The sequence below is a fragment of the Rhipicephalus microplus genome, chromosome 10, assembly GCF_043290135.1.
Source record: "Rhipicephalus microplus isolate Deutch F79 chromosome 10, USDA_Rmic, whole genome shotgun sequence".
In the NCBI taxonomy this organism is placed as follows: domain Eukaryota; kingdom Metazoa; phylum Arthropoda; class Arachnida; order Ixodida; family Ixodidae; genus Rhipicephalus; species Rhipicephalus microplus.
In genome coordinates, this window is record NC_134709.1 from 90,504,700 (window position 1) to 90,520,225 (window position 15,526).

Here is a 15,526-nt window from a genome sequence, read left to right on the forward strand (position 1 = left end):
CGTTCGCGATACGGCTTCTTTCTTTTTTTAGCCATCGCTGATGCACTCCATCTTGTCGTCTATGTATCGCGGCACGTGTTTACAAATTCCCCGCTCTCCGGGCGGCGTGCATGGTCGCCTGGCTTTCCTGGAAAGTATGCACACGTGCTCAATCTGCCGAAACGTTCAACGCAACTGTTTTCGCGTCCCCAGGGGGAAAGTAATGCAGTGATCGAGACTCCCGTAGACGATTTTCACAGTGAGGAGGAAAGCAGCCTGGAAAAAACATGCAGCGTCTTTCCACGGCCCTGCCGCTGTGATCTCCGCCTTGCTGCTGTCGGCCACAATGTAGTACGGGCCACGTTAGCCCGTGCTGAAATTGCCGTCAGCGCCGTCTACTTGGCAAAAAAAAAATAAATAAAAAAATAAACATGACAACTTCCGCTGATTTTTTTGTGAGTGCAGAATGGTCACTTGTGTACTAGCCTTTGAATAACTGGACATGCAGTGTTTGCGATCGATTTTTTATATCACGCCAATACACCTCGTTTGATCGATCAATCAATCAATCAAATATGACTCTTTGAAGAAACATGTGAACTTTTTTTTTAGAGATCATTATGTTCTCGTTGAAGAGTCGTGCGACTCAAAAGAGCGTTGGTGTCTCTCCATGACGAGGGTCGTATGCGTCGTGGAAAGTTGTCAGTCGCGAAAAAATATACAACTCTTGTTTTTTTTTTTTTTTTCGAATAGTGCAGTGGCGACCGTTTGCTGTCGATAGTATACTGCTCCGCAGAATGCACAGCCGCAGCTGTGCTTATACAGCAGGCTGCAGACGGGTTGCCACTAGACGGCACAGGCGCCAATTCGGAGACGTGCTACCAGCAGGTCGCGGGATCGAATCCCGGCTCCGGCCACTGCATTTTTGATGGAGGCGAAAATGCTGCAGGCCCGGGTGCTGATTTTGGTGCATGTTAATGGACGCCATGCGGTCGAAATTTCAGGAGTCCTCTACGGCGTCTCTCATAATCATATGGTAAATTTGGGGTGTTAAACCCCTGGGGTGTTAAACCCCTGGCTGAAGGCAAGGCAGCGCGGTGAAGGGCCCGTGATGCCGAGCGCAAGCGGGCGAAGCGGGCCGCGGACATAAACATAATTATAGTGCGAATTTACTCTAACATCTACGCGTAAACTCACCAAGATTTCCCTAGAGGGTCTAATGGTTCCCGGGAATCGCAGTGTGATCACACGGGGAAGTTTAGGTTAACTCACTGACGAATGCCAACGGATTTTAACTTTACTCCCCCTCATAGCATCACCCCGTGCATTCGCACTTAACCATGTTCACCCTCGGGGAAATGCTTGGGAGGTGTTTTCTATTCAGGTGATTGCCTAGGCGCGTCATCAAACGCCAAAAGAGACCATCAGAGGCGTGAACGCAAACGGTGCAATGTATCACGTGATCAGAAATTGCGACTGCGTGACTTCACGATGCGGCCCAGGTCACCTAAGTTTGGGACGTCAGTATGACGCCAGCACTTGCTTCGTACAACATCCCAGTCGTCTTACCTCGTACAACATTCACATTTGTTGCTGTCGCATTCATTGCTTCGCTTTTGCGGCGAAATTCTACTCTCTATATCTTCTTTTGGTCGCCTTGTGCACGCTGCCAAAGTGAAATCGACCTCAACTCGAACCGATTCGACACGCTCAACTGAGGGAGAAGCACCGAACGTCGTATTGCGGGGAACGGAAGCGCATGACGCGTCATTGTCGGGTTCTCTTTATTGTTGTCGCACTCGATTGTGCCATGTCAGCCATGTATGCAGTGGCATAAAGAGCGATTGAGCGGGCGTGTTGCCGGTCGTTTATAACGGGTCAGTTTCGAGTGTGCGCGCACCCAACCCCTGTGGTGCCGCCCCGTGATTGCCGTATCATCATTTGTCCGTGACGTCGACACGCTATACACGTCCCGAAAGAGCGTTGCAACGGACGCGTATAGGATAGGCGACGGCCTACGCAAGCGCGCCGACATACGCACAAGTAACCGAGAGCGCGCGCGCACACACAAAGAGATCTGACGAGGCCTCGGAAGCCGAGAAGGCCTTCTTCTTCTTCTTCAGCGTCGTCGAGGAATGGGAGTTCCTTTGAGAAGCGACCTTGGGAGGGTCGGCGCTTGCGGCGGTTTGCGCAGCGACTGGACGCGCACAAACAAGCCACGGGTGGTTGCGGCACGTGCATTGTACCGGCGACTGTGGTTGGCACCCGTTCGAGAAGCGAGCACAGTGACCCACTTCAGATGAAGGACTTTCTTGTGTCGCATGTGCTCTGTGTGGCTTTCTCTTTGCCGTCTACTTCTGTTGCCTGAGTCCAGAGGTCAAGGGCCCGAGTGTTTTCAATGGATAGCGCATGAAACGACAGAACATACGGAAGATGTCGCTAAAGTGCAGAGCGCATACATTCGTTACGGGGCACAGAGAAATACACAGCACAGGACTCGCATTTCTCGAACGAACACCTGCCAATACAAGCTTTCCAGCATACGAAATGCGCTGGTACAGGGGACATTCAAGTTCGCAGGACACTCCGACATGATGGTTGTGCTTTTAGTCTCGTTCGCTTTTGCATCTGGCGCGTGGCACGTTGGTATTTTCTTCGCGTTGAGCGTCGTGTAGTACGACATTTAAGCCATAGTTCAGCTTTTTATTTGTGCTTTGGAAAGTCACTCCGTCATTCTTTATTGACACCTATGGAATGAAGTCCTGCCTCTTACGTTAAATTGAGCCTGCAATGTTTAGCATGGTGTGGATGTGTCTCTCTGCATATATATATATATATATATATATATATATATATATATATATATATATATATATATATATATATATATATATATATATATATATATATATATAACACATGTGGGTAGAAGAGGCATCTCTTATAAGAGAGAACTGCTGCCTACAAGAACCTTCTCATAAAGGGGGTTAACTGTACATTTTTTGCGTGGTATGTACAGGTTTCTATACTTTTATATGTATTGGAAGAAAAAAAGCAAATGACATGCCATATATCAGACTATACCTGATAACCTTCCCTAATAACTGCTTGCGCGTATACAGTATATCGTACGGCTGCACCCAGGTTATCTTCGTTCTTGACGCGGACAGACAGCTTACAGGCGCCATATTTGTGATTACTGCAGAATCGACAACGTCCGCCGCCACTTGTTTTCCCCGGGCAGCCCATTTAGTTCGAGTGCCGATTGTTTGAAACTGCCTCACACGTCGCACGTACTGTTGTTCAATAACTCAGATGTCTACACCATATAAATTGGCATTCCTGCTTCCTGCAACGTTTTCGGGCTTGCCCGGTTGTATAAACAACACAATATACAAAAGCAGCGATTAGATACATAGTCGCTGCGCAAGTTTTACGATTATCTTGCGAGCCGTGGGGCTATTCCGAGTGAGCGCCTGTCCAAAAATAATGTATGCAGAAAATGCTGGTGCTAATGTTTACGGGAACTATGTCGTTTCGGGTGTGGTCGCTGAGGTTGTGAAAGACCTTGGCTGTGGCTGTGGACACGGGCAGTGAAATACTTTGCGATGGAAAGATCCACATACTTTCGACCACCCATGGGGTTCTTTAAAAGAGACGCTGAAGGTGGGCAAAACGATATTTCTCTTATTAGTAATGTGGAGTTATATACAATACCGAAAACATCAATCTTATCACGACACGACGCATGGTAGGCGACAAACCGTGTGACATTAAAATGCGGGTGCAGACGCTACCATGAAATTCCCGCACCAAATACATAGATATTGAAGACGTCTACAGTGGCCTACGTAGATTTTAAACGATAAGTGTGAGCTTTACATTATCATCTGTGGGGGCATGCGAAGGTTCAACAAACTTAATCGAGCCGATGGCGCGAAAATGCGAAAAACGCATTTTCAAAATTTTCACGTGACGCGCGGACATTTCAGCGGGAAATTTAAAAAAAGTGAAACACAAACCTTTAGTTGCTTCGCTAATAATGAACTTATGATAGTGAAAACGTATGGCATTAGAGTTCTCATAGCGTGGTTCGTCAATCTAAACCAAGTCGTGGTTTCTCTTTAGTACCCCTTTATTGTGCACTGACATCGTTAAACACACGTGCCCAGCATTTCACCTCCTGCATCCAAATTCGACCGCCGTGGCAGGTATCGAACCCGCGCCCTTTCGGGTCTGTGCACGAGTGCGGTAATCAGTGGGCCGCCGCAGCTTCCCTTACAAATGTGGCGGAGCTGCCTGATTCGGTAATCCACCGTGTACCGTTCGTGGCTAATTATAAAGTGCACGGACAGCCCCAAAGGCGTTACTTTCGTATCTATGACCGCCAGGCATTGTCCCTCCTAGCCGGAGGGTGAGACGTCGTGTCGCCACCTAAGCCGTTCGGGAGACGACAACGGGTACAGCATCTTCCTTGGAAGAGACCGTGGCGGCCACCGCAAATCACCCCGCTAATTAGGCGAGCTGTTCGGCGGACCCTTTGAAGTATGCTGTCAGGAGCTTGGGACCCCTCGACCAGCGGCACACACACACGACGAGGAAGAGCCCCACTGGCGCCACCTTCGATTGCAGTGATCACGGCTCGATATTGGACGTTCACGTGGGCCGTGCATGCTCTTCACCCTCGCCAGCTGTGTGTGATCTGTGATTGGAAAGTACCATCTGCACGTGTTCCTTGATCTAGGGATGGAGAACATACCCTTTATAATGAGCCTCCCGGCTCATTCGAAGGAGCGCCATGTAGAGCAACGCGAGATTCTAAAGATTGCCATGTAAGAAAGAGCTCGTCATGTACGAGAGCTCACCTTGTATATAATGTAAATAAATCCTCATGAAGTCTCTCTTCCTCCTGCCTCGACAACTTCCTCCTGGACCTCCGGTGCCTGCAAACCCCGGTCGCAACAATGGCGGTTCTCAACGACACAACCTACTACTACTACTACTACTACTACTACTACTACTACTACTACTACTACTACTACTACTACTACTGCTGCTGCTGCTGCTGCTACAGCTTCTGCTACAAGAACACTTAGAGCAGCAACATCAACAGTGGCGTTACCCTTCAGTTCAAACGACTATGGTCTTCCATAGAGGAACGTCCAGCTGAAACATGAGTGCCGACTTTTCTCCGTATGTTATAACGTATGCAAACGCAGATAAGGCAACTTATGTATTGAAATCCTGAACTAGTCGAGTTGCACCCCGGTACACCACCTGGTTGTGCGCTTTCCGTGACGACCGCGTCTCGCCACCTTGACCGGGGCAGCTCAGCTACAGGGATGGTCGCTATCTCTGCCGAGAACATTGTCTAGACCGCGTGTGCGAGTGTCTGTGTTCAAAGGACGAAGATAGCGGGGGGCTAATCTTGGCGCCGCTGCACTCGCATTCCGTGTCCCTTCCTCTTATTGTTTCAGCTCGGTTTCGTTTACCGGCTCCCCAGGAACGAACGGACGTTCAAGGTGACCCGATTTCTGTGCCTTTTTTTTTTCTTCGTACGCAGCTGCGCGCTCCTGGATCGGCGCTCTTTCGTTGCGGGCGCCATCGACGTGTATCCGATGGTGTCGCGTTGCGCCCATGTGCTGTGTGTTCTATAGCCATCGGTGGTTCGTGCTTCTCGTTTCACCGAATGTAGAAAATGAAACAATCACTCGGTTCAGATTGATAAACTTCACTCTGAAAACTCTAATGCCATATGTTTCACATAGCGGAAGAAATGAAGGCTCAAGTATAATTTTTAAATTTCGCGCTGAAATCTTCGCACGAGACGTAACAAATTACAAAAAAAAATGTATTTTTCGTATTTTTGCGACATTAGCTCGATGAAATTTTCCCCCAAATTTTCTATGCTATATGTCACCCCCAAATGACAATGTGCTTCATTTTTGTCGAGTAAAAGCTATGTAGGACTCAGTATAGACGCCTTAAAAATTTGCTACGTCATGGTTTTTGGCGCGGGAAGGCGCTTACCAACCGTCATGTCGGGGTAAGAGTAGTGTTTTTAGGATTGTGAAATTGCACTTCACTAACATGCGAAAAAGTGTTTTACTCTTTAGTCTATAAGGGCTTGTTTTTCTTTGTAAGTTATTAGACACGTTAATAACGATAACTAACAAACAATAAGGTCAAGGAAAGTATAAGGCATGTCGTTACTAATAGTTATATGACATAAATCTGAAGAACTAACTGTTGCTTAGGCCGACTTCTGTGGCTTTTCTGTAAATAAATTCTCTCTATATATCTCCGTGTATTTGAAAGAAGAAAATTGGTCCGAAAGATATCTTGCCGCTGACAGTTACCGAACCTGCTACATTCGACATACGCGTCCGATGCTCCACCAATAGAGCCTTAGCGGCTGTGATCCCCCGCCGATACTCAATAGCTCAATCGTGATTCAGTCCCTGCCAGCAGCAAGTCATCTTTTCGTCCACCTCACTCTCTTCAAATTTGCGCCATAATATATATGAAAATAACTTCACCTTTTACTTTCCTTCGCATTAAGTTCTCATTAGTATCGTTCTCGCGAGGCGTGATGTTTGCTCGTGTCGACCAATATGCCGTCGGTAGTGTGGAGAGCCTGGCAGAAAGCGGGCATAGCGTATTCAAACGAGGTAGATGCATCAATAAGGCTGAATATAATTGTCAAAGTTTACCCCCCCCCCCCCCCCCCCAGAAAAAAAGCACGATATGATAAAGGCACGCCGTGGGGGAGGGCTCTGGAAGATTCGACCACCTGGTGTTTTTTAACGTATACACCTAAATCTGAGCGCGCGGGTCCCTAGCATGTTGCCTCTATCCAAATGCACTAGTGCTCGGTGGTCTACAGTGGTTTGCTCTTTCGCAGGTCGTGGGATCGAATACTGGCTGCGGCGGCCGAATTTATTTACACGGAAGCGAGAATGCTCGAGGCCCATGTAACTGAGGTCGAGGTGCACGTGAAAACCCCGGGTGGTCGAAATTTTCCGGAGCCCTCCGCGAAGACGTCCCTCACAATCCTATGGTTATGCTTTTTATCATGCGGTTGTTTTGGGGACGTAACCTGCCACAAATTACCATATTATATTTCGTCCAAATACGCCCGTTATACGACCGGGGATCTGTCTGCAGATATCGTAATTTCGCACTGCCCTTCCATCGGATCCCTTCCAATGGTTTTCCACTGCCTGCGTGATTGGTCCTACTTTGAGCAAGCTACGACGTCATGCGACGATTTCGTCGGTGTGACGTTCCGTAACGGGGCGTCGCGATGACGCCATAATTAAGTCTCAAATTTTTCGTGATTTTTGATGTAACTTCCACTCAACATTATTCTGTCTCTCTCTCTCTTCTTCATTATTTGTGACGTCACAGTGTCGTCACGTGAAGATGCTATCGCGCAATGATGGTTGTTTGGGTCACTCGTCTGGACGCCGCTGGCGGGGGACGCGGGTAGAATTTCGCGTTTGATGAGACATCTAAGCGGTGCGCCTTTACCTATAAATTGCGGCTATTTCAACGCGTGCTTGGAATCTGGGTGAATGAAGCCCAAGAGATCTCTTCGCTAACACTCTACGGATCACCCATTGGCCCGGTCAGGAAAGTGCGGTAGTGTCCGCAAAAATAGAGAGCATTACTTCTAATACGGCTGGGTGCCCTCTCTCAGTTGACCGGGAGCCTTTGTCCTTTCGATCTGCTGTATAAGTCTACGCTGTCCCGCTCTGGTTACTTCTGTCCAGACCAGAGCAAACCTGGGGGAAATCGGCTTACCCTCTCCGATTTTCCGTCTGTCTGTTTGTCCGTCTAAGTCCGTTTGTCGCCTCTGTACGTTGCGCGCTCGATTCCCAGCCACGGCGGCCGCCGCAATTTTGACGGGGACCGTGGGCACTCATTGGGTATACAGTCTCTTACGGCCGTTAAATGAGCCAGGCGTTTCAAGGACGCGGCCCGCGTGCGTTTCACTAGTGGCCGGGCCCTCACATGACTGCCTTCGCTCTCCATTCTTCTCTTGATAGTTTGTTTCATAAGATAGGCAGACATGAGTGGTCTCAAGCGTATGTTTTCGTTAGCCACCGCATGTGGTCCCCGTGTTTCGAAACAGGATACGATATCAGTCGGTCTTAATGTCAGTGTCGGTGGGAAACCTGGTGTCGCATACCCTTCCGAAATGAGCCATATGTTGTACTTGGGAAACGCCTTCTTCGAAACGGCCACGGCCGCTCTCACTACATTGTTCAATCCCATCCGCCCCTTGCACCCCGCACCTTCCCCGCTCCAACGTTGTTCTCTCTCATGGCACTTGTGCGACAATAGATTTCGTTACTTCGGCTCGCTAAGTGGGATAATCGAGTTAGAGACTTTTACCTTAAAACCATAGAGAGAAAGAGAGGAGAGAGAGACTATATTTGGTGATCCGGCGGACGACAATCCTAAACCAGACGAATCAACTTCTGTGCTGTGTCCAAATGTAAGTAGAGAATAACAAGTGCGCATCATATATATATTTCAAAAGACGCATGGCTCACGTTCTTATTACAGAATAACTAATGCGCGTAACTTTCAACCCATCTTTTTTTGCAAAGGGTTTCTTTCTGTAACGATGCGGCGGGCCATTAGATGTGAATAGAGCAGGAAAAAAGAAGCGCTGCCCTTAGTGGGGGAAAAAAAAGCCGATTCTATTCTCGTTTATAAAGATGCAATGTTTCTTGTCGTTTGAATGACGTAAATGGCCGTGACTCCATCGTATGCTCATAAAAAAAAAAAAAACCACGCATCGCATGCACACGATGCTCTGTTGTACACACGAAACGAGTATATAGGCGTAGTCCCGGCGTGCGATTTGTGACCACTCGTATGTACCTTCGATGGTGCTGCGCGGTTGCTTGTTTAGACCATCGTTACGCGCGGCTACCACGTTGGCGCGCGTCCGTGACGTCTTCGTTTGATGCTTGACGGATGCCGTTACGGTCATGGGCGATCGTGTTGTTTGCTTTGAGGAGGAGAGATGGATAGAGAGGGCGCTTACTTATGTTCCTCCGCTGGGGGGAGAGACAAAAAGCAGTTAGGCTCAAGTGGAGATGGAGGGCGAAGATGACAGAATACGCGATTTTTTCATGGCACAATAATCCTGCATATCTGACAAGTTCTTCCACGAAGTGGCGAGTTCTAAAGCGCGCAGTGATAAAATTAAAAAAAAAAACGGCCCCAAACGTGCCTGAATCCATGACTGCACCGCGGCAATTAACTCGAACTTTAAATGGAGTTTTCTGCGAACAATACGTTTCGTCGAAAAAGGAGCATTTTCTCTGTAACCGCTGAAGCTATGAAATGTAAACTTTGATAATTCCTTTCTGAATACTACACGCCCTTTCTGAAGCAAAAGAATGTTATTGCCACCAGAATTGTATTTTTTACTATTTTTCTTTAGGGAAAACAGTCCTACAATTCTAATCATAAACCATTTATAATTTTAACTCAGGAATAATTATGCCTACAATTGATATTTTGGTTCAGAAGGATACCTTAGGGGCATGTAATAACTAGAAGAGATTTCACAATTTTATATGCAAAATGTTTTTCACAAGTGTTCCTTCAAAAATAAATGCAGACAAATAATATATTTATTATTTTTATAATGGCTTTGTATTTTCTAGAGAAATTCACAAAACATATAGCGAAACCCCCATTCAAGTGAATTGCAAAGTTTTGTGAAAATTTCTTTAAAAATGGGCAGTAGTAGTTGCACACCTGTCTGTGCTTTCCACCCCTCACTGGGGCTCCAGCCCCGAGCAGAAATGGGTCGTGCACATGGCGAAAGGTCAGTGAAAATTGTAATAGTGAATTGAAGGTGATGTGTTCACGCTTTGTAATATGTAGTTTCAGAATAAGGCTCCTATCGCGATTCTGTTAGGGACACACGAATAGAAATTCGGGGCGATAAACCTAACGTTTATTCTGACGTTTCGACAAGGGGGCCGCGCTTTTATCGAAAACCGTTTATGCTGAAAGCCGGTCCTCGGTCGAAACTTCAGAATGAATCTATGATATGTAGCTGCGAATATTTGCGCGCGCACACACCCACATATATGTGTGTTGTGTATCACACATGTGCATTGTACGCACACGCATATACGCGTGCGAGCGTGCGCGTATTTCGAGTGGTGTGTTATTTCGAGTTATTTCGAGGTACTTGGTGTTATTTCGAGTGGTGTGTGTGTGTGTGTGTGTGTGTGTGTGTGTGTGTGTGTGTGTGTGTGTGTGTGCGTGTGTGTGTGCGTGTGTGTGTGCGCGTGTGTGTGTGTGTGCGCGCGCGCGTGCGTGTGTGTGTGTGTGTGTGTGTGTGCGTGCGTGCGTGTGTGTGTGTGTGTGCGTGCGTGTGTGCGTGCGTGCGTGCGTGCCCATACTTGCAGCATTCACGCGACCACGTTTGAGTTTGGGAAAAGTGCAAAGACCTGAATAATAATTTCCTTTATAAACAACCTGTAATTCGGTTACGAAACGTGTGATTGACAACCATCCCGTTTTTACCACGAACTCACGGGGAGACTCGCAGGAGTATTTTCAGAACGCGAAGCTTTCCTTTCTGAGAATCCGTCTGTATTTCCTTGTGTGTTATTGATGGTTTGTTGTCAATCATTCATTTCATAACTCTTCTTCCAGCATGAGAGATAACTCATTTTGCAATGTCACAGCCGCGCGCGCACAGAAAATGGCATCAACTTCTTGCTGCCTTAACATTCAATGCCATTTGCGTGGTGCGGCACGGGAATATCAAACACCATTCGCTTTAATGCAATTCCTCTACCAAATCCTTTGCTAGAACTCACTGAACAAAGAAGTGGGTACTTTCGTCTCCAAGAAATGCTCATCGCAGTGCACTTAAAAGTGTTTGAAATAGCCTCTATCGTGTCGAGAATATTTTATACATGATTTTTAACCCGTGGCATGTTGTTACAGAGTTACACTATAGCGAAATTTACTTCAGAATTGCAACGACTTCGATATGACAGGCGCCATGGATCATTTGAGGCTTCGGGTTGAATATGCGATATCCGAAGTTGCTATAGTTGTTTGAAATGTGGTGGAAACGGGGAACAAACTCAAGCTAACGGCACCTTAATGTGGCTACTTCTCGCCCTTCATTATTCGTGAACGCGGGGTAGAGTTGTCAAAAACCGTGTTTATGTTTTATTATTAGTAGTTTATTACCCTAAAATTGATCATTTCAGAAGTCGCTGTTATTGGCATCATTGGGTTAAATGTTATTAAATTTTGTCGTATGGCAGGCCTCCAGTTAACTACTGAATGCCATTAATGCGCCAGTGTGGCACGGGTGTTGTGCATTTTGTTCAACAATCTTCCCTTTTTTTCTCCTTATCGCAGAGGAACAGTGGCGCCTCGCTGGGTTCTTCCTCTTCTTCCTCAGCCGACCAGGCTCAGCGCGGGGCGGCCACAGCCCCCGCCGTGGTCGCTCCCAATGCCCCCGGTGAGATGGTGTCCCTCCCAGCGGGCGCTCCCGCCGCTCGCCTCTGCCACCTGGTGCGGCGTCCCGACTTCGACGGCTACGGCTTCAACCTGCACGCGGACAAGCAGCGCAAGCTGCAGTACGTGGGCGCCGTCGACCCCGGCAGCCCCGCCGAGGCGGCGGGCCTCCGCGCCAACGACACCATTGTCGAGGTGCGTGTCCCCGCAATGGGCTTCCACGTTTGAGTTATGCGCAGCCGTTCGCAGCTGCGCAATGCCAACACACACACACCTGCAAATGTCGCTGACAGGCGACGACCGTGCTGGCTCTGTTCGAAGTGGCTTTGAAAAGGGGAAAAAAAAAAACGCAGTTCCGTTACTGCCTCTCTCAGTGGAGGGCACCTCCACAGTTCTACGCAGGGGAAGGGGGAATGGGAATTGTTCGTCGCGTAGAAGGTTACACGAGCTCGACTTCAGCGGTATGTCGAGCATAGATGGGCGAAAAAGTGTACAGCTCATTCAGTCTCGCTCAAGAAATACAATTTTGGCTTTGAGCTCACTCGGACTCATCACAATTTTCCTCAACCGGACTGAATGAGTGAGTTTACGGGATGACGAGTCACAAATCCAGCTTGTTCTCGACCTCGGCGGTACTTGGAATGATAAGTCGAGCCGACGCGGCCTGTAACAATCGCGTTTCACTACGCATCTTGCTGCACAGTGTTTCACAAGCTGAATCCGGTCCTTGCAAGTTAGTTCACCTAATTCGCTTCGACAGTCACGTGACTTTGCCAGCCAAAACCCAGTATACCGAATCCACTTACTGGATTTCAGTGTGACAAACTGGCTCGTCGTGATGTTATCGCGTTCGAAAACACTTGCTCCTACGAGTTAGTAATCCGTAAATTCCCTATTTTGTGAACTTTGATGGACTCATAAGCGGTGTTCGTATGCGGTTAAACGATTCTCGTTATATTTAGTCGAACAAGTTTGTTGAGGTGAAGCCAGGTCACCTGGGTTTCAAGCAAGTCGATGTTAGAGCTGCATGTAAACGCGATGGTGAGCAAGCTGGACTATACTGACTTGTCATGTTCGCGTCGATATTGCAAAAACGAAACTATGGTATTCTGAATGATACTTGGACATTATCGTTGTTCCTAGGCGGGTCGGCGGGAACGCATCGCCAAGCGCAATACGCCCAGTTGAGGAGGTTAGAAGTGCGGCTGCTTTGCGGCGCCAATCCATGTGTGTCATGAAGATTATCTTGTTTTAGTGCAGTGGCTTTCGTGTGCTCGGTGTATGTTTGAAAATAGCTGCTGTATCTGCATGGCGAGACTTTTTCCTGACTATTGCTACTGGTCTACATCTTGTGCAGCTAACTATTTGCGGTTGCTTAGCGTTGATGCGAAGCGCACTGACCATTGTTCGCAAACTTCACAGCGGAAGTGCGAAGGCGGTCTTTTTTTTTTTTTCGGCTGCAGTTCATTGGCTTCGAGAGTCCGAGTGATTTGTGCCGCTTTTGACCTCTTCAAGTAAATGCGGTTCAGTTATTTCGAGCGTTTTCTTTCGTTTTCTCGCATCACCGCCTCTGCAAATTTCGCCTTTACAAAGATTCGGCAAAGGCGGGTCATTAAAGGTCGCACATATATGCCTCAATGTAGTGAACACAAAATAGTGAATGGAACGGCGCCGTCACTTTATAAAAGCTTTGCTTATAACGAATATCCGACACAATGAAGCTATCTTCGAGTAGGATGGCCTGTTCTCTGCAGTGTGTGAACGCGTGTGTGCATGTTGTGTTCGGCTGCAGGTGAATGGCGTGAACGTGGAAGGCACCAACCACCGAGACATCGTCGAGCGCATCAAGTCTGTGCCCAACGAGACTCGGCTGCTGGTGGTGGACGACGGCACGGCCGCCTGGTACCGCGAGCACGGCATCGCCATCCGAGGAGACCTGCCCAACGTCATCCAGCTGAGCAGCGTCAAGGCGGCCGCCCGGCGCTCTAGCAAGCCCGCCGCCGCGCAGGAAGTCGCCGCCGCGCCGCACAGCGTGAGTTATATGCGTTGCCCTCAGCTAGACCTGTAGTCAGGAGAAGAGGGAAGGGAGTACCCTTCCCTCGAAGTTGTACATATAGAACTATTTGAAAAATTCACCCTAAAACTAAACGTATAGAACCAATAATAGAATGTTGTTTATTACGACTCGCACTTTACACATTGCGATTTTTGCCGAAAGTAATTCCCGAATGTAGGCAATTTTCTTGAGTAGTCAAAGCCATTAGCATATTTCTGCGCCCCCGAAAAAAATTTCTGGCTGCGGCCTGCTCAGAGCCATCGATAGCTCACTTCGATTTCATTTCCGCTTTATTGTTGCCGTCGTCATTGTCGTCATCATCGCACCGGCAACGGTATTCACATGTAATGCAGATAACGTTTAACCGAGAAACTTGGGGAGAGCTTAACGACAATGCCCATATAGTGATGGGTGTAACGCTGAGGGCCTGTAGGTACAGTCACAAGTGCAGTGATTAAACTCTGTTAAACAAGGTTGTCGAGCGATAGCACCAACTGCCCCGTGGGTCGGCGCCCCTGCGCGGTGAGAAGCGTCACGCTGTCCGCATTTCTGTTCGTCTTTTCCGCGGCGTGCCACGTGGCATTAACTGAGATCTCGCGCGCATAGAGTTTCCCAAAATTAACTATAAAGGGCACTCTGGCGCTGCAATCGTTCAGCGACCATAGGAATCATGGGTAGTACACACATTTGCCTAGTCTTCATACTTGTGGGCGAGTAATCGTACTTGCGGCTTCGTTTATTGCTGGTTACGGTTTTGTTTTGAAAGAAAGAACAAATCCTTTTGAACTTAGTGACTTGATTCGAAATGGTAAGCCTAAAAGAATAAGGTTGTGAAGCGCAAACGGTGAACATTTGCTAATTTGTTATGTTTTCGTGAAAAAACAGCTCCAAGCCGCACGAACGCACACGGAGCCAGAAGCAGGCCACGAAAATTAGACAAATGTGTGTAATACCCATCATTCCCATGCTCGCTGAAGCGCCGTGTGTTGCAGCTCCCATAGACACTAGCGCCAGAGTTCCCTCTAGTGTATGTTTAGGAAACTCTATGCTCGCGGGATGCTGGCTCGCGGCTCTCGCCGATTGGTGGAGAGGAAGGAACGCGTGGCTGAGAAATACCGACACTGCGCATGTCCGTTGCCATGACGACGCACGAGGGAGATGGAAGTGGAGGAAATGGCTCTTGGCGGAGCTTCGAGGTTAAACGGATGCAGACACTCGCTCTCTGACTTTCCGCCAGGAGGAGTAGAAAACGTCGCTCTAAAACACCAGTTATAGCATTAAAAGACAGGAAGACAGCCGAGTGGTTCATGGAAAAGACTATGGGCATGATGAGAGAAGGGATACGTCTATGTAGGCAGTGCACAACGAAGCGTAAAGGAAATTGCGCTAGGCAGGATATGGAATGCGTAGGACGTATTGCCGGCGCTCTGTTAAAATCACTCAATGGCTGCCCAGGGTATACAAGGAAGCGCGGTCGAGGACGTCACAGAGTTCGGGGGCTCTGATGAAACGAGGAAATTCGCACGCATAAAGGGTGGATCCGATGATGTAAGTCAGCGGTAACTGAAGGTCGCTTGAAGGAGCGCTTGCGCTTCTTTGGACATAAAATGCGGCGACTATGTTGGCATTGATTTAATACTTTGGTTACCTATAGTTGAAGGAGTCGTGTTACGCAATCGCTTATGTATGTATTACCCTGAAAGAACTCAAATAAAGAAATATTTGAAAATTTAAAGCTCCATGGAGGGATCTATACAGTCGCGTTTAACGTGAGTGGCAACATAGGAACCACGAGTCAAGGGGCCTCAAGCCTGTGTGGTCATCCTTGAGAACGTTAAATTGCTTGAGAAAATAGAGGGTTCTATAGCGAGCTACGGAAACACGTTATGGAAATACGGCACAGTTCCTTTCCGTATGTGCGTAGAATGTTCGCGCATGCGCACTCGTCAACCGGTTCCGTATTGCTGCGTTTCC

At 48.0% G+C, this 15,526-nt stretch overlaps 1 protein-coding gene across 1 annotated transcript in view; it reads left to right on the top strand.

Moving 5' to 3' along the window:
* LOC119180889 (membrane-associated guanylate kinase, WW and PDZ domain-containing protein 3) overlaps positions 1–15,526 on the top strand; it is a 141,787-nt gene that overhangs the window by 71,262 nt on the left and 54,999 nt on the right. Inside the window, exons 2-3 of the mRNA XM_037432027.2 lie at positions 11,398–11,691; positions 13,289–13,528. Of these exons, the coding sequence (XP_037287924.2) occupies positions 11,398–11,691; positions 13,289–13,528 (534 nt within the window). The remainder of the gene's footprint in view (positions 1–11,397; positions 11,692–13,288; positions 13,529–15,526) is intronic.